The sequence below is a fragment of the Leucopleurus acutus genome (assembly GCF_964270905.1).
Source record: "Leucopleurus acutus genome assembly, chromosome: 3".
Lineage (NCBI taxonomy): Eukaryota > Metazoa > Chordata > Mammalia > Artiodactyla > Delphinidae > Leucopleurus > Leucopleurus acutus.
This window is the reverse complement of record NC_139145.1, coordinates 46333644-46356789: the sequence shown is the minus strand read 5'-3', so window position 1 is coordinate 46356789 and position 23146 is coordinate 46333644. Positions and strand designations below refer to the sequence as shown.

Sequence of the window (23146 nt, the reverse complement as noted above, 5' to 3'; positions counted from 1 at the left end):
TTCTAAAACTTTGGAAAGAAACTGAGAAAGCTCTTTCAGCAAACTGTATCATTTAGAGGGATACTCATTACACTTACTGGGAAAGGGCTCTGCTCCTTTCTATGGCTGTTACTTCCTGCTTCCTGCCATGCAGAACCAGAGCCGCTGTTTTGTGAAACAGTTCAATTGAGCAGGCAGTCAGTTCTGCTAGGCTCCTGATTGCAAATGCATGGATATCCTGGACGGAAAAACAAAACAAAGCATAACAACACAGAGCATTGTTTTTTTTAATACAAGAGGAAATGACACCACCTTGCTTCTTCCATACTGAAGTATACAATATCTTGAAAGCAACAGAGACTAATAGCTGCCCTTCAATAAACCTCCTCTTCTTCCATAGTAGCTATATAATTTTATAACTGGGCTCATAGCTATAAAAACAGAGGCTCCCCTGAAGTCAGGTGTGACCATGTGACTAAGTTTTAGCCAAAAGATTTGAATAAAAAGTGTCATGTGCAGCTTCTGGGAACCTTCTCATGACACCACATACATGCACCCTTTGTCTCTTTTTCTTCACTCCTTGCATCCTATAGTCTAGAACTAAGATGTTGCGATCTTGGATCACAAGGTAGAAATTATGGATAGCAGTACAACAAAATAGGTGCTTACGTCCCTAATTGCGATACCACATTGAAAAAAAAAAAAAGCCTTAGTTGTTTTCATTACCTCTATTGAATTGTTATTGATTTGCTCAATTTTTTCTGCTTCCAACTGTTTTTTTCCTTCTTCCTTCTCTTCTAATGGTTTGGCCAGAGATGTCCTGATCCATTCACAGGCTGTATTTCTTGCCTAAATAAGAAAAAGATTATAGTTGGCCCTCCATCTACACAGCTTCCACATCTTCAGATTCAACCAACCACAGTTTAAAAATATTCGGAAAAAAAAAAAAATCCAAAAAGTTCCAAAAAGCAAAACCTAAATTTGCCAAGTGCTGGCAACTTAAATAGCATTTACATTGTATGTACAACTATTTGCACAGCATTTACACTGTATTAGGTATTATAAGCAATCAAAAGGTGATTTAACATATACCAGAGGATGTATGTAGGTTATATGCAAATACCACACCATTTTATATCAGGGACTTGAGCATCCCTCAATTTTGGTATCAACAGGGGGCCCTGGAACCAGGATACCTCTGAGGATATCAAGGGATGACTGTACAGTCCATCAGCAATTCGATTCAGCTCACCAAGATTACTGTGCACCCACCAGGAACATTTTAGCATCATGGAAGTCAGTGTTCTTGTTCTCACCCAAACAAACATACCATCTAGCTTTTCAGTACTTAACTTACTAGATCTCCTTACAACACTTAACATCTGTGACCACACATTCCCTCTAATCCTTTGGCTTTTTTTAAACTGAGGTGTACCTTACACACAGTAAAGTGCGCAAATCTTCAGAGCATGACAGGTTACATGTGTATATGCCTGTGTAACTGTGACCCAGATCAGGATACAGAACTTTCCCGTCACTCTAGGAAGTCCCCCATACCCCTTCTTAGTCCCAAATAGCAGCCTTGGCTCTCTACTTATCTCACCCTACTCCCTCCCCTCTCCAACGATCCTATTTCAGTAATTTTAACTATTTCCTACCTGCTGCTGATTCCTGAATCCTTATTTCCAGCACTAACTTCTGAAAACAACATATTCCAACTCCCTTCTGGACATACGCATCAGGATATCCTATAGGCATCTGTCTCACATATAACATGTGCAAAATTTAAATTCATCATCTTTCTCTCCCTATCCCTAAATTTTTCATCCTCTCTTATTCCCTTGAGCTTTAGAAGAACCACCATATACCAGTCATCCAAGCCAAAATACACGAGCCATCCTAGATTCTTCCTTTCCAATCACCAAGATAGTCTGATTTTACCGTACGTATTTCTCCACTTTGCTCTTCCTCTCTATTACCACCACTTAAGTTCAAATCTACTCTATGGCAAGAGCACTCTGATTGGTCTCCCTGCTTCTGATATGGCTCCTCTTAAATCCATCTTCCATAATGGTACCAGTGATCTACCTAAGCCCATAGCTGATCACTCTGCTTTTCTTCAATGGCTCTCCATCCACTAGATCATGCTCTTTGACATGATCTAAAAAATGCCCATGACCTACTCTACCTACTTCTCTAGCTTCATCTCTTACCACTTCCCACTTTATGATCTGGTAATAATGACCTGTAATATGCCTGTTCTTTGTTCATGGTATTCCCTTAGTCCAAAGTGTCATTTCCATTTTTTTTTCCCCTAAATCAAGGCAACTCATTTTTTTTTTCAGTCCTCCACCCAAACACTGTCTGCTCCAAGTAACTTTCAAAGGCATCCCAGGAGATTGGGCACTTCAACAACCCTTTTCTGTACGTCCACAGTCCTCTAAGTACACCTTCAACTTAGTACTTACCAAAATACACTGGAATTAACTATGTGTTATCTCCTAAATAAACTACATTATTACAGAACAGTGGTAGTATCTTATTTGGATTAGTGCACCCAGATGTTCCCTATAGCGTTGAGAGATATCTACTGTTTTTACCTAGTTGGCATATATATCTCCTTTCTTTTGGTAGTAAGTTCTAGATTTTTCTCAGTTCATGTGGTTTGGATGGGGTTACTTTCATCCTCTGACTCCAAGGGTTGGCAAATGATTCAGGTTTAGCTACCAAGAAATTAATCCCCCTGTCTATACAGTAATTAGTTCATGGATGGAAAAGTGACCCAAGCTAGGTCAATGGGCATCAGCCTCAGGACATGTCATAAAATTACTGGGAAAGGGAAGTCCTCTTTCTGTTGGAGTTACTCAACTGGAAAAAGTCTCCTGAAGCTGCCAGTAATCATCTTACCATCATGTGGAAAAGCATCCCTAAGAATGAACAGAAGAAAGCAGAGTCAAGAGATGGAGAAGGGACAAGTTTGTGGGTGGAGAGCCATGCCTGAAGCCAGTGTTGCCCCTTAGTTTTCTAGTTCCATGAGCTAATAAATGTGCCTTTTTCTTAAGCCAGTCTGACTTGAGTTTCTATCATTTGCAACTGAGAAGAGTCCTGGTTTCTAATGAAATGTTTACTGTCATTAAATTAAGTCATCCACTTGACTAACTTTATATACACAGAATGTGTTCAGAGCTGTAACCAGGCAATAGGAATCCAGAGAAGACGTTGAGAGTCATTCCAACTGAAAACTGAGAGAATCACAGGCTTTATTACAGACATAGTATTGGGGCTGAGCCTTTAAGGATCAATAAGTGGGGCTACACCCAAGGGTACAACATGAATGAGCTAGAGCACAACCTATGAACCCAGACAAAAAACAGACATTGATTTACGTGAGATGGAAAAAAGAAGAAAAATAGAGAGATATAAGGCCACATAAAACAAAAAGAAATCTGATACTATAAATTTAACTTACTTGGAGATATTTTAGTAGGCATAATACATACTCAAAATAACCTCTCTAATAAATATATTAAGTTATTATAATCTATTGTGCCAACTCAATGTAATTTATCATCCCTTTCAAAAAATACCAATGCTTGGGACTTCCCCGGTGGCTCAATGGTTAAGAATTTGCCTGCCAATGCAGGGGACACAGGTTCGATCCCTGGTCTGGGAAGAACACACATGACGCGGAGCAACTAAGCCCGTGCGCCCCAACTACTGAGCCTGCGCTCTACAGCCCACGAGCCACAACTACTGAGCCTGCGTGCCACAACTACTGAAGCCCACGCACCTAGAGCCTGTGCTCCATATAAGAGAAGCCACTGCAATGAGAAGCCCACACACTGCAATGAAGATGAGCCCCGGCTCGCCGCAACTAGAGAAAGCCTACACACAGCGACAAAGACCCAACGCAGTCAAAAATAAATAAATAAAATAAATTAAAAAATAACCAAACCAAGGGCTTCCCTGGTGGCGCAGTGGTTGAGAGTCTGCCTGCTGATTCAGGGGAAGCGGGTTCGTGCCCCGGTCCGGGAGGATCCCACGTGCCGCGGAGCAGCTGGGCCCGTGAGCCATGGCAGCTGAGCCTGAGTATCCGGAGCCTGTGCTCCACAACAGGAGAGGCCACAACAGTGAGAGGCCCGCGTACCGCAAAAACAAACAAAACAAAACAAAACCAATGCTAGCCACCCTCCACACTCAGAATTCAATCTGGAACGTCCCACTGATGAGATCTAGAGACTTTGGAATTAAAAGGCACCTTTGAGCTTAGCTTCTCCAACAACATATTTTCTTTTTCCAGCTGAAAAAAATGAGGCCTGGAGAACAAATGAGATTTGCCTACATCACATGTGAGAGTCACAATAAGAATCAGAACTGTGTTCTCAGACTTTTGCTTCACTGCTTTTCCCCTGCATCATACAGACTCTCATATAAATTCCTGGAAATAATCAGGCCCTGATCCTTAATCATTCTACATCTTAAGTCTCAACACCCAAAATATAAACAATACAAAGGGGCTTCCCTGGAGGCGCAGTGGTTGAGAGTCCGCCTGCCAATGCAGGGGACAGGGGTTCGTGCCCCAGTCCGGGAAGATCCCACATGCGGCAGAGCGGCTGGGCCCGTGAGCCATGGCTGCTGAGCCTGTGCATCCGGAGCCTGTGCTCCGCAACAGGAGAGGCCACAACAGTGAGAGGCCCGCGTACAGCAAAACAAAAAAAAAAACAATACAAAGATTGCTTTTAGAGAATGACTAGGACTACCAGATAGGTAAGGGGTTACTTTTTAAAAACAATTTATTTATTATGATGACCTATTTGAGCAGAGAAACTATGTCTCTTTCATTACTGTTTCCCTAGCACCTAGCAAAATAAAGGTTTATTGTATATATGTTTATCGAACATCTAAATGTATAACATACCGAGCTAGCTTCTTTAGGACCATAAACAGTGAGTATTTACTATGGGCCAGGCACTTTTAAGAGCTCTGTGTGTATTAACACATTAAATCCTCACAGGAACCCTACATTATCCCTACCTCACAGACAGAGAAGCTGAGGCACAGAGAGGTTAAGCAACTTGCTTAAGACCACACAGAAAGTAAAAGATGGCAAAGCTGGGATTTTAAGAACTGATAAAGCACAGAGCCAGCCTTGAAGAAATTTAAGTTTTAGAATGGGAGGTAAGATACACACATTTAAAAACAAACAAACAGGGGCTTCCCTGGTGGCGCAGTGGTTGACAGTCTGCCTGCCAATGCAGGGGACGCAGGTTCGTGCCCCGGTCCGGGAAGGTCCCACATGCTGCAGAGCAGCTGGGCCCGTGAGCCATGGCCGCTGAGCCTGCGCGTCCAGAGCCTGTGCTCCGCAACGGGAGAGGCCACAACAGTGAGAGGCCCGCGTACCACAAAACAAAACAAAACAAACAAACAGAAACCAATGATAATTTTATGAAAATACATTTGCACACAGTTAAGTGAATAAAGTGCTGAAGAATACATATATCAATAGTAATGTTAACTTTTATATAAGAAGGAGATAAGAAAATATATCTGCTTGTCTTTAAAATATATCTGCTTATCTAAAAAAGAAACACAGGAAGGATATGCTGGAAAACAAGAAAGTTTAATATCTAAAAGGAGAGGGGAGAGTGAAGTGGGTGGGAATTGAGAGGAAGTGACACTTCTGAATATATTTGTTGTACAGTTTTGACTTTTGAAAACATATTAATACTCTATATATTCAAAGATGAAATTAAATTAACATGGGGAGACAATAAATATATCATAAATTTTTTTATAGTTTGGTTTTATAGTAGTATGGGCAAAGCAAGGGAAACATTTCAGATGCATTACAGGACAAGGGAAATTAGGAAATGCAGTAATGTTGTTGGGAGACAGAGTTCTTACTATGAAAAAGAGATACAAATGTATAATGGGGAGAGGCAAGGAAGAACCTGTAAGAATGGACTGAAACTGGAGTTATCAGTGTGAACTCATGATCTCTAAAATATGTATGTGAGCATATACATGGACATGGAGACACACACACACACACACACACACAGGTGCACGTATGTGTACTTGAATACATTTCCTAGGCCAACAGGGCCTAGAAGCAAAGATACCCCAAGCGATGAGCACACCTGGCATCCAGGTTTTGTCCTGTAATATCAAAAAGGAACCATGGCTCCTTGAAGAAAAGGTTCATTCTGGAGAGAAATATGGAAGGTACAAGATCTCGTTATGCCAGAAAATAAGGAAATATTCAAATAACGGGGGCATGTCACACAGGATTCAGCCTGAAGGACAATTAGAACAGCAAAATAATTAAGGACAGTAATGAATTACAAACAAATGGGGGAAAAAATAGAAACCCATGAGACCATATCAATAACAAACAGATAATAAAGAGATAAGGGGAGAAGGGAGAGCTCTTAATTCTAAGTAGAATGCCGAGAGCTCACTGGTAAATGTGGAGCATGTACTGGGATTGAAATAAATCATCATTCAGCAACCATCACAGTAAAGACTGGTGCAGCAAGAATCATGAATAGTTGCTAAATCTAGGATGCTAAATTATGAGGAGCAGGATATTTGTATGGTCTTAAAATGTCTCCCCACAGAAAGCTCATTAGCAGCAAAGGAACAAAATCATAACTATACAGTGAGAAATCAGACAACACATCACCAATAAGGGACAAATGGACATCGTGTGCCTCTAGATATGGTACCCTGTGCAGGATACAACATCACTTACAAGAATGCATAACCTGATTTTAATCATGAGAAAACACCAGAGAACACTCAAATGAGGAATACTCTACCTTTATAAAGGGGGAAGGGGCTTGTATTTCTCAAAAATGTCAAAATCATAAAAGACAAAGCAAAGCTAAGGAACTCTTCCAGATTAAAAGAGACTAAAACAAACAAAAAAACAAAACAAAGCAAATACAGATTAAAAGAGACAAAGTACGTGACAACTAAATACAATTCGCAATCATGTACTGGCTCCAACATTAGAGGAAAAAACTGGATATGAAGGACATTATCATGTCAATTGACAAAACTGGAATGTGGACAACAGATTAAATAAAGTATGGTATCAATGTTAAATTTATTGCAGTTGATAATTCGTGTGGTTATAGAAGGGAATATCCATATTCTTAGGAGATACATATTGAAATATTTAGGAGTACAGGGCTATAATGCTTACATTTTACTCTCAAAAAATAGTCCCAGGGACTTTCCTGGTGGTCCAGTGGTTAAGACACCACACTTCCAGTGCGGGAGGGCATGGGTTCTATCCGTGGTTGGGGAACTAAAGATCCCGCATGCCACATGGTATGGCCAAAAAAAAAAAAAAAAAAAAAAGTCCCAATAATAGTAATAACTTGTGTGTGTGTGTCTATGGGGGAGGTGGAGAGGAAGGGATAGGAAGAGGGAAGGAGAACATATTTGCAAGCACAAATGATGAAGCAAATGCAGTGAAATGTTAATAGGTGTATCTGCATAAAAGCTATATGAATGTTGTTTGTACTTTTCTTGCAACTTTTTTCTAAGTTTGCTATTACTTCCAAAACAAAAAACACTATATAACACAAGCTAGAAAGTGCCATAAAGTGCTACAGACAAGATGAGGGAGAGGAGCTGCTGACGCAAGGTTCTGAAAAGCTTTCTTGGAGAATGCAGTGTTTTTAGTGGGCATGGGAGAGCAGGGTAACTTCCCTGAAGCATCCTATTCCTTACCATGGGGTACGCAAGAGGTGACTCTGATGACTATACAATGGCTATCAGCTCTCCCTGGCCAGGAAGCAATGTGTGCTGCTGCTAACTGATCCTAAGATATTTCTCGAGAAGAGGGTGAAGAGGCAGCAAGCAGCCCAAGACCCAAAGAATACTGTCCCAAGAGCTGGCACTGGTGTATATGCTAGGTGGGTACTACCCTGGAAACAGGATCTCCCGACGCACTCTGAGCTTTGACTGAAGACAGCTCAGGCATCACTACCAAAGACCAAGGCTCAGGCCATGGACTCTCTCATTTCCACAAGCTAAGTGGTCATTATCTGAGTTACTGGGCTCTGGGAAATGGCAAACTCCAGCTACCTAAAGGCAGGGGCCACATCCCATCATCTCAGAATCACTCAGAGCCCTGAGAACAGTGAGCCCTCAATAGAGAACTAGCCCATTGGTATCATGATGGCTGATGAGTGCTGCCAACTTTAACTGACCAATGCTATGGCCTAACTTAAGCTTTCAGACAAGCAAAGCATTCCAAATGGAAACAGGTGAGGATGGCAGATGTGTTGGGGGGCTGGGGGTAAGGGGGTACAGTGTGAGTTTAGCACACTAACCTGCGAGACCAAGAGGGAGACAGGAGGTATGGAACTCAGAATATACCCGCGGTTTTGGTGACATCCTTGCCAGGAATTTACAACCTTACATTCTTTTTTTTTTTTTTTTAAAGTTTTATTTATTTTATTTTTGTCTGCGTTGAGTCTTTGTTGCTGTGCACAGGCTTTTCTCTAGTTGCGGAGAGTGGGGGCTACTCTCCGTTGCGGTGCGCAGGCTTCGCACTGCAGCGGCCTCTCTCATTGCTGAGCATGGGCTCTAGAGTGCACCCTCAGTAGTTGTAGCGCACGGGCCTAGTTGCTCTGTGGCATGTGGGATCTTCCCGGACCAGGGCTCGAACCCGTGTCCCCTGCATCGGCAGGCGGACTCCCAACTACTGCGCCACCAGGGAAGCCACAACCTTACATTCTTTATCCACTAAATATATATGTAAAAAATTGAAAATCAGCAAGAAGGAAAACTTACCCTAGTAAGCTTCTCTGGTTTGGAGGAGACATGCAGCTGGGAAAATACCTCTGTTATCTCTTTGGTAAAGTCTTCATCCCCTAGAAAAACAAGTCCCACATAAAACACTGCAGAAAGACTGGTGAGGATCATTGCAGGGAGAGAGAAGAGGAATGATAGTAGCAGCTGTAGCAGTAAAAACAGCAGAAGCAAATTATATGAGCAAGGTGCTTTAGTGCTTACAGAATCCTTTTATGTATATTTTACTGATGAATTCTTCCAATAGGCTTCTAAAAAAAATGCGGCATTATCCCATTTTCGAGATGAAGAAACTAGGGCTTGAAGAGGTTAATTTATATCCCCAAATCTCATAACAAATAAGGAGTCAAACCTTGGGCTTCCCACCCCCAGTCCACAGCCTATGCTCTTTGGATTACATCCTAGAAGTATGAATGGAAAAGTGATGAAAGCAGAGTACTAAGTGGGTAAGAGGCATGTGCTTCCAAAGAAATGGAATTTAAGCTGGGACATAAAAAACAAGTACAAGTTAGCCAGGAGAATGGAAGAGCTTCAGGCAGAGAAAACAAGTACAAAGATCCAGAGGTGAAAGAAAGCGTGGCAAGAAGTTTAACATGGTTGGGAGTGTCCTAATGGAAGAAAGAGAAGACGGGTAGAATGAAGCTAGGAAAGTAAGCAGGATCCAGGTAATAAAGGGCATCATAAACCATGGTGAAGAATTCAAACTTTTATTAAGAGAATGAGGAGCTGCTGAATAGTTTTATACAGAGACAGGTAAGTCCAATTAAAATTTTAGAAAGATCACTTTAGCTCCTGGTGGGAATGAAATAAAAAGAGAAACATGAAGGGAGGCAAGAAGCCTGAGGCAATATTCCAGGATCCAGATAAGAATAAGGGTAGGTTATAAGAAAGGAAGAGGATTCCAGAATGTTGGAAGGATAGTAAGGAAGCTTTGGAATAAGCGTGATGAGCGATGATGTGGAACATGGAATACTTAATACCTGAGAAACATGCAAACAAACAGGTGAGTCAAGATCAAAAACAATCAACACATCCAAACAAATGACAGGAAATGGCTCTTTTCCTCTCTATTCATCTAAATTCTATCCAATCTCCTCTTTGAAGCCCAGCCCAAGTTTTCTCTCCACCAAAGACTACAGAGAGAAATCCTGTACACAGAAATCTCTTAGCACTTACAATCTATGTGAGTATTTCTTAGACACCAGTTCATGGTTACCAAGGCAAATTACTAGTGCTTCATACATGCTTTCTCCCCAGAATCCTTAGGAAAAAAAATCTGTCTTGGTTCTTCTCTCTCCATCTGCTCTTCTGTCCTCTCTCGGCATTCAAGGCAGAGAATTCAAAGGGTTTAGTGATCCCAGGTATAACATAGTTTGGGAAAAGCTGATCTCACTAAATGATACAACTGTGACCTATATAACTCATGTAAACAACTCCTAAATCATATTCTACTAAAAACCTGACTCTCAGGAAGGCATTTTGCTTTCCCAGTTAAGCTCTAAATTATGTGAGACAAGGGATGGATCTGAATCCAAGTGGGATGCAAGCACCTCAAAGGGTTCACAAAAAATTGAGTGCAGGAGGAAAAAAATGCAACTTTTACTTGTAGTCATTTATCTCATTCTTCAAGAAGTACTTTTTTAGGATGTACTTTAGAATGTAAATAATATATTACTATGGTAGTATATGTGTATAATTTATACACATTCAAATATACACATATTGGGTCTAAGTGCTCAAAAACCTTTTACTGCTAAGCGTTGATCAAAAAATGTTTGCATTTGCAACATGTATAGACCTGGAGGGTATTATGCTTAGAGAAATAAGTCAGATAGAGAAAGACAAAAATTATGTTATCACTTATATGTGGAATCTAAAAAATAAAACAAATTAATATTTAAAAAAATAATAAGGTAAAATAAAATACAGGGGGAAAAAATGGAGATCCTTGTCGTGTACTCCCCAGAGACTTGAGCATAAAAAGCAGTTGTTGCATTAGAATAAAGCATGTAAGGATGGAAGGGAGACAGGGTTAGTGCTTTGGAGGGACTCAGGAGAGAGGCTGGCACCTCAAGCAGGAAGTCTCCTAAAAAAGTGAAGGCATTGAGTATATAAGATAGAGGGACAAGGGCTAAGGATGCTGATAGAAACTGAAGATGATCAACATCACCAGAACTAGGTTCTGTGGTTTTCTCTCCCCTCTGCTACCACTTTTTTAAAAAAAACTTCATTGAGATATAATTAAATACCAAGGTCAGTGTTGCATTCTCAACCAAAATCACTGCAGAGGGCCATTGGGAAGGGTGGCATGCAGCACTCCAGTGCTATCTTTGCAGAATCCTGATCTCAGGCAAACAGGGAATAAAAATATTATAGACACAAATCCATCTGTTTAGAAATTCCCTTAGAGTCCTCTGAATGGTATTTAAAGATCAGGATTTCTGATCACTATGTGAAGCCAGATGTCAACTAAATTAAACAAATCCTGTTAGGCACTATGTACAAATAACCTTAATTAAGTTCATAAATAACCAGGGATTGTCACACCAATTAAGAACAATGGAGCAACTTAAGCAAATCAAAATTAATTTATAGGTTTCCTGCTAAGTGAGACTTTGAAAAATGAGCCACACATTAAACATAATATTTCATTTAGTCCTTATAACAAACTGAGAGGAATTAGCTACCTCTACTCACAGTTGAGGAACCAGACACTCAGGGTTAAGTAATTTCACAAAGTTGCATGGCTTAATAAATGGCAGATCTTGATTTAGAACCCAGGTCTAACTCCAAAACCCATCCTTTATCCACCATGCTTATTGCCTTCTCAATACCTCAAGACAGCTTTAAAAACTCATATTCAAAGACCATTTCATATCAGGACTCTTTTACATAGAGTAAGATACCATTTAGCAAGATATTACATAACCAGACAATTGGTTTCAGAAGATGTGGTATATATACACAGAAGGGACTACTACTCAGTCATAAAAAGAATGAAATATTGCCATTTGTACCAACATGGATGGACCTAGAGATTATCATACTAAGTGAAGTCAGAGAGGCAAACACAAATACTGTATGATAGCACTTTTATGTGGAATCTTAAAAAAAATAGTACAAATGAATCTATATACAAAACAGAAACAGACTCACAGACACAGAAAACAAACTTATGGTTACCAAAGGGGAAAGGGGAAGGGGGGATAAATTAGGAATATGGGATTAACAGATACAAACTACTATACATAAAACAGATAAGCAACAAGGATTTACTGTATAGCACAGGGAATTATATTCAATATCTTGTAATAACCTATAATGGAAAACAATCTGAAAAATGTATGTATATAATTGAATTACTTTGCTATACACCTGAAACTAACACAATACTGTGAATCAACTACACTTCAATTTTAAAAAAAGAGTTAATGTAATTGGAGAGATTTATTTCGAGGACAATCACTGCATATAAACACACCACATCCCTCCCACTCAGATGCTGGATTTCCATGTTACCTTTCTTCTCTTCCTCCTCTTCCTCACAGAACTCTGCTAGGGAAAATGCTTCTTTGAGTTGCTCCAATTCACATTTTAGAGTCTCCAATTCTTCTCCACTTAGAGAATTAAGAATAGATTTCACCTGAATTGATATAAAATAGTAAGTGGGAGTATGAGAGAAAAAGAAAAACATTCTCAAATGAAGAGGCTATGGATCATATTAAAATTAAAAGTATGAGTTCACAAGCTCTTCCTCAAGAACCTTAATACAAGAGGCAGGTCATCAAAGAAAGGTACGGAGAATTGTGCTTCCAAAAATAATATAAGCCAGAAATGTCTGGAAATTATTAGTGCTTAACAACAGCTTAGAAATTAGGAGGAAATGGAATAGTCTTGAATCAATTAAATGCTAACAGGTAACTGTATCCAAACTGGCAGCTTAAGCCAAAGAAACTTATAAAAAGAAAAAAAAAAGAACAAGATGAAGGAAAAATAATAGATATGCTATTAAGACCTCTTTGTTAACCTGTCCTTTTTTTTTTTTCTTGCGGTACGCGGGCCTCTCACTGCTGTGGCCCCTCCCGTTGTGGAACACAGGCTCCGGACGTGCAAGCTCAGCGGCCATGGCTCACAGGCCCAGCCGCTCTGCAGCATGTGGGATCTTCCCGGACCGGGGCACGAACATGTGTCCCCTGCATCATCAGGCGGACTCCCATCCACTGCGCCACCAGGGAAGCCCAATCTGTCCATTTTTGTTTAAATTTAGAGAAACAACACTTGACTCATTCTATTTCTAGCAATTAGTTCAAAAATTAGTTTTTTTGTTTATTTTGGTACAGTATTTTCAGAGTCTCAAGCCTCTACCTGACATACATTTCATCCTCCAACTGCACAAAAGGAAAAGAAACTATGCAGTGTGCTTCTGCTTAAAGACTACTCCAGTTGAAATTTTTGGTTTGGAATTACCTTTATTTCACTTTCTCGGGAGAGCATCTCCAGAGCTTCTAGATGTGAAAGGCCTTGAAATTCATCAAAGAGTAGCCCATAATGAGTTTTCTTGTCCGTTTCCATGGTAACCTCATTGATGGTCCATAGCTCTTCTTTCTCCTTCGCCTCTCTTAAAACCTGAAAGAGATCAAGGCATTACACTGCAACAAGTAACAAGAGCTTAAGGGTGAGTTCTGAAAGTCAAGGGAAGCAAACTGAGACAGGTAACACTGCCCTTTCATTCTTGGAATTGTGATTCAACTCGGATAGGCTCAGGAGCTACAGGGAAAATATAATCACATAATTTGCTCCTAGACAGGGTAAATAACACCCCAGGAACCAGGTGTTTCTCTGACAGTGGTTTAACCATTAATCTAATAACAACCCTGAAAGGGCTTGGCATCTTATATTGCACTGACAAGAGGCTCCTGTAGAAAGGAAAGAGGAGGAAAAAAAAAAGAACTGGGCATTTTTCTAAGCATTAGAGCTGTGCATCCCCTTACCAAAAACAAAACAAAACAAAACAAAACAAAAAACACTGAAAAGTCCTCAAAAGGAAATAATAAGAAGGTCCCAAATTACCAAAGGCAAAAATACAGATCAAAATACAGACAGGAATGCAAACAGTACCTGAGACAGTGTGGAAGTCCGGTTCATCAGACCCTTGGTTCTTTTAAATCCAGGATCCCCTTCTGCTATTACATCCATTGTCTTTTTCCCAATGAATTCTAAGGCATCCAAACCCCCACTGATAACACTCTTTCCCTAGGAAACACATGCAACCTCATTACAATAATACTGAAAAAAGACACCTTCATGTTTTCATTTAATAAAATAGTGGCTAACAATAGCAACCACCGGCAAGAACAAGGAGCAACTAAAACAATCATACAGTGCTTGTGGAAATGTAAAGCAGTATACCCACTTTGGAATATTATTTGTCAGTATCTACTATAGCTGAACATGTGAATATCCTATGACCCAACAACTCCACGCATGGTTAAATATTCAAAAAAATGTGTAGAGGTTCATCAAAAGACATACAAGAACATCCATAGCAGTACTATTATAAAACCTAAAAGCTGGAAACTACCCCAATACTTACCAATCCTGGAATGAGTAAATGTTACATAGTCACTCGATGGAATACAACAAAGAAAATGGAATACACCACACAAACTATACCGTGGATAAATTATATAAACATAATGAGTGAAAGAAACTAGATACACTAGAGTACATTCTGTATGATTCTGTTCATATAGCAGGGAAAATTAATCTATGATGCCAGAAGACTGGATTGTGGTTATCTTAGACGGCAAGAGGGGGAGGCACAGAAGACTGGGAGACAGCACAGGGGAGACATCTGATATACCACCCTGCTGTGTCTTAGTCTGAATGTGCTCATGTCGTGAAAATTAAAACTGAACACTTATGATTTCACTCATCTGTATACAGATTATACTTCAATAAAAAGTTAAAATTAAGGGCTTCCCTGGTGGTGCAGTGGTTGGGAGTCCGTCTGCCGATGCAGGGGACGCAGGTTCGTGCCCCGGTCCGGGAGGATCCCACATGCTGCAGAGCGGCTGGGCCCGTGAGCCATGGCCACTGGGCCTGCGCGTCCGGAGCTGTGCTCCGCAACGGGAGAGGCCACGGCAGTGAGAGGCCCGTGTACCGCAAAAAAAAAAACCAAAAAAACCCAAAAAAAACCACACAAAAGTTAAAATAAAAAAGTACTAGCTATCTATCCTCATGTAGGAAAGATATTAAGCTTCCTATTTAATCCTTTCAAAAATGTTTCTAGTCATCTATAGTTTTATAAGTATTTATCATAAACATCTCATTTTCCCTTTGCCTAAAAGATATAATTATGACAAAAATATTTTTGTAAAGCAGAGATGTTTTTCTAGGGCCACCAAACTAAGAATTCTTAGTCCATAAAATATTAGGTACATTGCCTCTCTATTACTCTGCATTTCCTGCTCCCTCTTTTACTTCTTTTAAGTTTTCAAGTTAGCTCTCACTCTACCCTAAGATCAAAGTGAATGATCTTCAGCAATTTGAACTCCCATAAGAGGAATCAGTCCCCATGACTTTTCAAGGAAAAGAAAGAGAAAGAGACAAAAACCCATTATAATCATGGAAGGAAGCAGGCCACCTTGCAATTTTTACTCACTGTGCTCTGAACAGCAGTAGAGATGGTAGAGAATACCCCAAATGGCCCACTCATTGGAGAGGAGTTTTCCTTCTCTTTGGCATTTGTCTCTCCTATAGTGGGGAAGGGATGTGTAAATATGAAGAGACAGTCCGTAAATAGTTTTGCTTTATTCGCATCTATATGAATTTTTAAAAATTAGACTTTATTTCCAACACACAAGGCCTTAGTACTTTTTGTTTTATTATTTTAAACCATTTGCCTATTTTAAAATAAAAGTTAAGGCAGTTTTTCATTTTCATTTCAAAAACAAAATCCAGTCTTTTGAACAACCTATGACATATATAACAGACTATATACTGTGTGATTCCATTCATATGATCTTCTGCACGGGTAAAACCACAGGGTCAGAAAACAGATCAGTGGTTGCCAAGAGCTAAGAATAGGTGGAGGGGAGTGACTACAAAGGGGCATGAGGGGATTTTTTTTGGGGGGGGGAATGAAAATATTCTCAAGTCTTGTCTATACAAATATAAGAAATATTCTATATCTGTATAATCACAATGGACTGTGATTACATAGCATAAACAGGACAGTATGTTTGTTAAAATATGTAAAACTATATACAGTTGGCCCTCTGTTCTATGGATGCTGAACCCGTGAATACTCATTTTACATAAAGAACTTGAGCATCTGAGGATTTTGGTATCCATGGGGGGGCTCCGGGAACCAATCCCCCCATGGATATCAAAGGATCATTGTATCTAAAAAGAGTGAACTTTACGTAAATTATAACTCAATAAATGTGACTTTTTAAAAATCCAGTCTACTTTAAACTTTATCCTGGAAAATTATGCTTCTTCACAGGATTCAGACATGCATTACAAAGATTTGTTTAAAATCTGTTCTATTTTATTAACACTAAAATCTCTTACAGGAGATCAACAAATAATCTATTGTAGGGAGGACTTCTGCTTCCAACTATGATGGATTATCTGGTGTCAGACTTGCCTTTCTACCATAGCATCTAGAAAACTGGACAAATATAAGAAACAATTATCTCCAGACATTGGACTACGGACCGTACTGTACTATGGTTCAGGAGAGAAGAGAAACAAATGATGAGAACTCTATGATTGGCTTGCTTTCCAGACCACAGCACAGGGAGGGGAAACCCAAGCAGAGCATGGCAGTCTTATTAAGTAGAAGAGACAGAGACTGGAATCTAGGAAAGCTGAAGCACCTGGAATTTGCAGGTCAGAGTACAAGCATACCTCATACCTTGTGCATGAAGCACAAGCACTTTATTGTGCTCTGCAGATACTGCTTTTTTTTTTTTTTTTTTTTTTTACAAACTGAAGGTTTGTGCAATCCTCCGCTGTCAGATAATGGTTAGTATTTTTCAGCAGTGAGGTATTTTTTAATTAAGGTATGTACATTATTTTTTTTGACATAATGCTACTGTACATTTAATAGCCTACAATATAGTATAAATTTTTATATGCACTGGAAAACCCAAAAAAGAATTTGTGAGACTCGTTTTTTGCGATATTCACTTTACTGCAGTGGTCTGAAACTGAATCCACAATATCTCCAAGGTATGCCTGTACTGGAGAGGAGGGAGATACAGAGGTAAAGAGTTCCAACTATCTACACAGGAGTGCCCTTGAGTCTTTGGCTGAATACTACGCTGTTCCTGCACTGGAAAACTCCACGATACTGGGCAAAGAACTGCCATGGAGCTGTAAACTAAACAATGCCCAAAGCTCATGCTAGGCTGAGAGACATTTGACTTCCAACCAATCAAGTAGAGAGACCTAGTTAAACACCTGGAAATTAGGTAGAGACCTCAGAAGGGTCAGAGACTTGGTAGTTGATCTAAACTAGCACTTAACAATAACGGCTACTCTAGAAATCCCCCTCAAGAAGTTTAAAATCGAGACCAAAAGATCAATCTAAGCTACAAATATCTTAACTGCCTTCCAAACAAAACTCACACCCTTTAAAGGACTACAAAATCCACTCAGCAAGGTAACATTTCTAATGTGCAGCATCCAATCAATGAAATGAAAATGTTATCTCTAAGCAAGAAAAAAAAATGGTCAATAGAAACAGATTCAAATGACAGAGATGACAGTCAGGGACACTAAAATATATACATGAGGAGGTGAGAAATGGAAGACAAAAAAAGAAACAAATGGAATTTTTAGAGTTGAAAAATATATCTAAAATTTAAAAGTCACTGAATGGACTTAACAGCATTAGACACAGCAGAAGAAAAGATCAGTAAACCTGAAGCCACAACAAAAACTATCCAAACCGAAGCACAGAGAAAAAAGGCTTAAAAAAATGAACCATGGAACAGCACCAAAACTAACACATTAAAACATTTTTTCATGCCACAGTAGATTCAAATTCAGCTAACTCTTACTGGGCTCTTACTCAATTGTGCCAAGCACAAAGCGAGGCAATTTTTACAATCTACATTCATGGCTTTACTTATTTAATGTTTGTAACAGTCCTCTGCAATATAAAATATCACCCAATTTCATAGATGAGGAAAGTAAAGAGACACCTGAGTGGTTAAAGCCAAAGATTCCAAATCCCATTTCTCATCAGCCCCATGATGCCCTGAATATCAGACAGTCAAAAAACATCTACTGAAAAAAATAAGCTTAACTATTCCATTTCAGTTTATAATTCTAGGCCTTAATGTCTCCATATACTGACCTGTTGCATACTGGACTTCAGATGAAATTTCACTGGGACTAGGGATTCCAAGGGAAGTCTCTGCCTTCTCAATGACATTTGAAATACCTTGTCCTAATGAGAAAAAATAACATTTTTATATTTGAATTTATTTGCTACTAGTCACCAAAACTGAAGAAACAAGTTGAAAATTAAAACCACAGATTTTAAAATTCATTACAACCAGAAGACATGTTATTTTGACGATATATAACTCATCTTTGGGAGTGTATCCTTACTAAAGGAAAAAAAAATTGATTCATTATCACCAACGAATAGTTTTATATTAATTCCTAAATGTCAACCTTCTAATGAAATACGTTACCAACTCTAGTGGCAGTATAAATCAGCCCATCATTACTAATGTATCTTCAAACTATAAAGCCTTTTGAGTAATCATGGAAGAAGAATGATTAACAAAGTCGTTTTGAACACAGATCTGTAGCAAAATGCACACAAAAATGAATAAAATGACTGATGACCTTACCTACTGTGGCTACTGTAGCTGAGGCTGAGGAGAGCAAGGACTTGCCCCAACTTCCCCAATAGCCCCATCCGGTCTGGGGTACATCTTTGGAAACAGTCTCCTATTTTTCCCAGTAGCCAGAAAAACAAAGGCAAAGAAAAATGGAAAAATTAGAGGAAAATAAGAGTGCATATACAAGGTAGCTAATTATTGGCCAAAAGTATGGGTGAACAGATACATATTAGTTAGCTCAAAAAGTGTATTGCTTGGCTGACAGATGTATGTTACCTTCAATGTAAGCACCACATAGCAAAGGCAACCACTCATAAAAGCATTTATAGAACTGAGAAAATTGTTTTATGGTTATAAAAAGAAAGAAATAGGTGCAATCCCAATTTGGTATTGATTCCGTATTCCTTTTAACCCTAATACTTTTTTTTTTTTTGCTGTACGCGGGCCTCTCACTGTTGTGGCCTCTCCCGTTGCAGAGCACAGGCTCCAGACAACGCAGGCTCAGCGGCCACGGCTCACGGGCGCAGCCGCTCTGCGGCATGTGGGATCTTCCCGGACCGGGGCACGAACCCGCGTCCCCTGCATCGTTAGGTGGACTTTCAACCGCTGCGCCACCAGGGAAGCCCTAACCCTAATACTTTTTAATCTCCATTTTTAATAGATACTTTACTTTGCCTGCAGCCTGTGATGTCTGAACAGGGAGAACGTCTGAAGTCTCAAGGTCACTGGAAGGTTTGGACTCTGGTCTTTTCCGAGTAGAAGCTACAGGTTCTGATTTACTCTCTGACTTGGCACTTTGGTCAACTGACTCAAAATTCTTGGTTGGCTCACAGTTCTCATCTTCAAGGATGGAAGTTGCTTCAGTTATCACTTCAGTCTCAATATCATCTTTATCCGACATGATTAGATCATTGCCTGGTAAAATAAAAGCCCCCCAACCCCAAAAAATTAATTATATAAGCTTGTTTTTGGTAAAAGTAACTTGAATAAACTTTTTGAGATTATTGAGTCACATGCAGGTGTAAGAAATAGTACAGAGAGATCTAATATACCCTTCACCTAGTTTCCCCCAAGGGAACAATTTGTGTAACTATAGCATATCACAACCAGGATGCTGATAAGATACAATCCCCCAACATTACTCAGATTTCACCAGTTTTACATGCACTCATTTGTGTGCGTGTAATTAGTTCTATGAAATTTTATCACATGCACAAATTCATGTGATACAGAATAGGATTACCACAGTCAGGATACAGAATAATTCAATTACCAAAGTCAGGATACAGAATAATTCAGTTACAAGGATCCCTTGTGTTATCTATTTTTAGCCATGTCCCACCCTCCTCCTAACCCACAGCAACCACTGATATTCTCCATCTCTATAATTTTGTCATTTCAACATGTTATATAAATGCAATCACACAGTATGTAACCTATTGAGATTTACTTTTTTCACTCAGCATAAGTCCCTCAAGATTCATCCAAGTTGTTGTACCACTAGTTTCTCCCTTTTTATTGCTGAGTAGTGTTTTTTGGTATGGATGTATCTCAGTTGTTTCACCATTCACCTGTTGAAGGATGTCTGGGCTGTTTCCAGTTTAGGGCTATTACGAATAAAATGGCTATGAACATTTGTATACAGGTTTTTATGGGAATATAAGCTTTCATTTCCCTGGAATAAATGACCAGAGTGCAATCGATAGTATTTGCTTAATTTTATAAGAAGCTGCCATACTCTTTTCCAAAGTAGCCATACCATTTTACATTCCCACCAGCAATGTATGAGTAATCAAGTTTCTCTTCATTCTCACCAGCATCTGGCAGTGTTATTTTTCATGTGAACCATTCTGATATAGGTGCACTATGACAGCTTAATATGGCTTTAAGCTTTAAGCTGCATTTCTCTAATGGCTAATGATATTGAACATCTTTTCATGTGTTTATTTGCCATCTGTATATCCTCTTCAGTGAAACAGCTATTTTTATCTTTTGCTCATTTTCTAATTGGATTTTTTTTTTTACTGTTAAGTTTTGTTTTGTTTTGTTTTGTTTGCGGTACGCGGGCCTCTCACTGTTGTGGCCTCTCCCGTTGCGGAGCACAGGCTCCGGACGCGCAGGCTCAGCGGCCATGGCTCACGGGCCCAGCCGCTCCGCGGCACATGGGATCCTCCCGAACCGGGGCACGAACCCGTGTCCCCTGCATCGGCAGGCGGACTCTCAACCACTGCGCCACCAGGGAAGCCCTACTGTTAAGTTTTGAGAGCTCTTTTTATATTCTAGATTCAAGTCCTTTGTCAGATATGTGGTTTGTAAACATTTTATCCCAGTTTGTAGCTTATCTTTTCATCCTCTTCATAGAGCTTTTCACAGAGCAAAAGTTTTTAATTTCAATTTATCAACTTTTCCTTTTTTGACATTTAAAAAAAATCTTATTACTCATTAATCATTCCTACCTCAATTTTTCAGAGAGAAGATTATGAAATTTAAGCTACCAGAATAAGATTTACATCAGACCAGCTTTTGAACAGCGATGTTAACAAATTCAATTCCTTCCAGAAGTACAGCTCTTTGACAATTAAAGTCAAGATATTATTAGTGTTTTTACAAGGAGGAGATGCTGGTTTCCAGGATAACCAAGTATTACCAGGGGAGAAATAAACGTATCCCACACATACATAGACACACACATACACCCAGACCTCGGTATGTATAAGCACATGTTTTTACCAATATATACTAACCACAAAATTAGACCCAATCCATCAATGCCATCAAAACATTTCTAACATACTAAAAAAGAGACATACTAACAACTAAGGCAGCCTGGAAGTAGCACTATAACTGAGGTACACACAAAATGTTAAAAGAACAGAGAGCAAGGAAAAGTATGCTAGGATCAGGAAATAACACTCATGAACTTTAAATACTTCAAAAAAGCATAAAATAGTGATCACAAACTGGGATTTTGAGTCCCAAATCCAGCCTACAGATTTTTTTGTTTGGCCTGCACAGTGCTTAAACTTTTTTCTATACTAATTGGTAACATTTAAAAATCAGAGTTTGTTTACAAATAGAAATTTCTAACTTCCGTTGTAAAACTGAAAGATCTGGCGACACTGGGCCCACATTCGACTTGTTAATAACTAGCTCATGCCAAATATTTGCTGGGGATCTTTTAGACAGGGTAGAGTAGTGCTCTCTAGTTCCCCGTAATCTCTACCCAAATTCACTTGACTCGTTTATGTTACCTGATTAGCCCCTGTAGGCATCTGAACTTGTAATACCTGCCTTAAAGGGCACTTAGGATTCTGACAGATGAAGATGCCAATGAGAGAATTCAAGGGTGTGTAAACAACACAGGGGAAATCTCAAAGGTCTGAGGTATGACAGCGTGGAATACAGACAGATACCAGGAGTAGTTAATACGGCAAAGAGAATGATGGGGAGGCGTAAGGCTAGAAAGGTAGATTTATATAACATCCTGGATCCTAGACCATATGGTATATGATATACATACGTTTCCGAAACACATAGAAAAAAAACAATCTAGATACAACTATCCATAAACATAAAAACCAACTGTGAAACACTCATTCATTTACTTGCAAACATTTTTTTTGACTACCTGTTGCATGCCAAGCTCTGGAGACTGAGAACTAATTTAAGACACTATTTCTGCCCTACTTACTCCAGAGGCCAAATAGGAAAGGCTACACAGTTCCTGCACAAAGTTCCATCGATGTTTCGTGTAGCTGAAACATTGATGGAATATTTTTTTGCTCTCCTTATGCTGTCTCCAAGTTACAACACACGGTAATATGCATGTAACATACACATTATATACTATATATAATATGTAGTTAGGCTGACACTCTTCCAACTCTGTACTTGAGTGACTGTGAGAAGTCAGTTCACCTATCTGCGTCTCCGTTTCTTCATCTGTAAAACGAGGAGAGTACTACCTACTTGCCAGGATTCCTGGAAAGACGAAACGACCCGGTGCATGTGAGGGGTTCGGAACGGAGCCTGGCACGTTAACCCCTCACGGGTAAAAGCTGCTGTTAGTACCTGGTGGTTGTCTGGAGGGAGCATTACTATTTTCACTAATATAACGATTTGTCTCGAGATGTACAAAATCCGTTCTCCCTTCTTCCTAATTACAAGAACAGGTGCCAAACCGGAGTTCTGGTGTAAACCTGTGCTCCTAAGTTCTCCGACGCTGACAACGACGAGAATTCCTCACGCAAGCGGAGCGCTTCAATAACCAGAGCACTTCCGCAGCCTCAGCGTCCACCGCCAGGCGCCCGCCCCCCAGCCCCAGGCCGCTTCCTCCCCTTCCGCGGCGACCCCGAGACCCCGCACCCGGCCTGCCTCCTCCCAGAAAGCCCCGTACCCAGCCCGCCGCCTTCCGCACCGCCACCACAGCCGCAGAGAAGCCACTCCCTACTGCCCCGGAAGTCCTCCTT

General features: G+C 39.8%; 1 protein-coding gene across 3 annotated transcripts in view; it reads right to left on the bottom strand.

Annotated features, from left to right (window-relative positions):
* FAM114A2 (family with sequence similarity 114 member A2) overlaps positions 1–23112 on the bottom strand; it is a 38886-nt gene extending 15774 nt beyond the window's left edge. The window contains exons 1-11 of one of the 3 annotated variants that reach the window (XM_082836842.1): positions 23074–23112; positions 19348–19592; positions 18687–18786; positions 18182–18274; positions 15473–15564; positions 13927–14061; positions 13276–13434; positions 12328–12451; positions 8791–8870; positions 706–828; positions 78–217 (exon numbers count right to left, since the gene is read on the bottom strand). In XM_082836842.1, coding sequence (XP_082692968.1) covers positions 78–217; positions 706–828; positions 8791–8870; positions 12328–12451; positions 13276–13434; positions 13927–14061; positions 15473–15564; positions 18182–18274; positions 18687–18786; positions 19348–19578 — 1277 coding nt within the window. In that variant the 5' untranslated portion in view covers positions 19579–19592; positions 23074–23112. Of the gene's footprint in view, positions 1–73; positions 218–705; positions 829–8790; positions 8871–12327; positions 12452–13275; positions 13435–13926; positions 14062–15472; positions 15565–18181; positions 18275–18686; positions 18787–19347; positions 19593–22748; positions 22792–23073 lie in introns of those variants that run through there. The other 2 variants (XM_082836843.1, XM_082836844.1) reach the window with 2 other exon arrangements.
* Between the last annotated feature and the right edge of the window lie 34 nt (positions 23113–23146).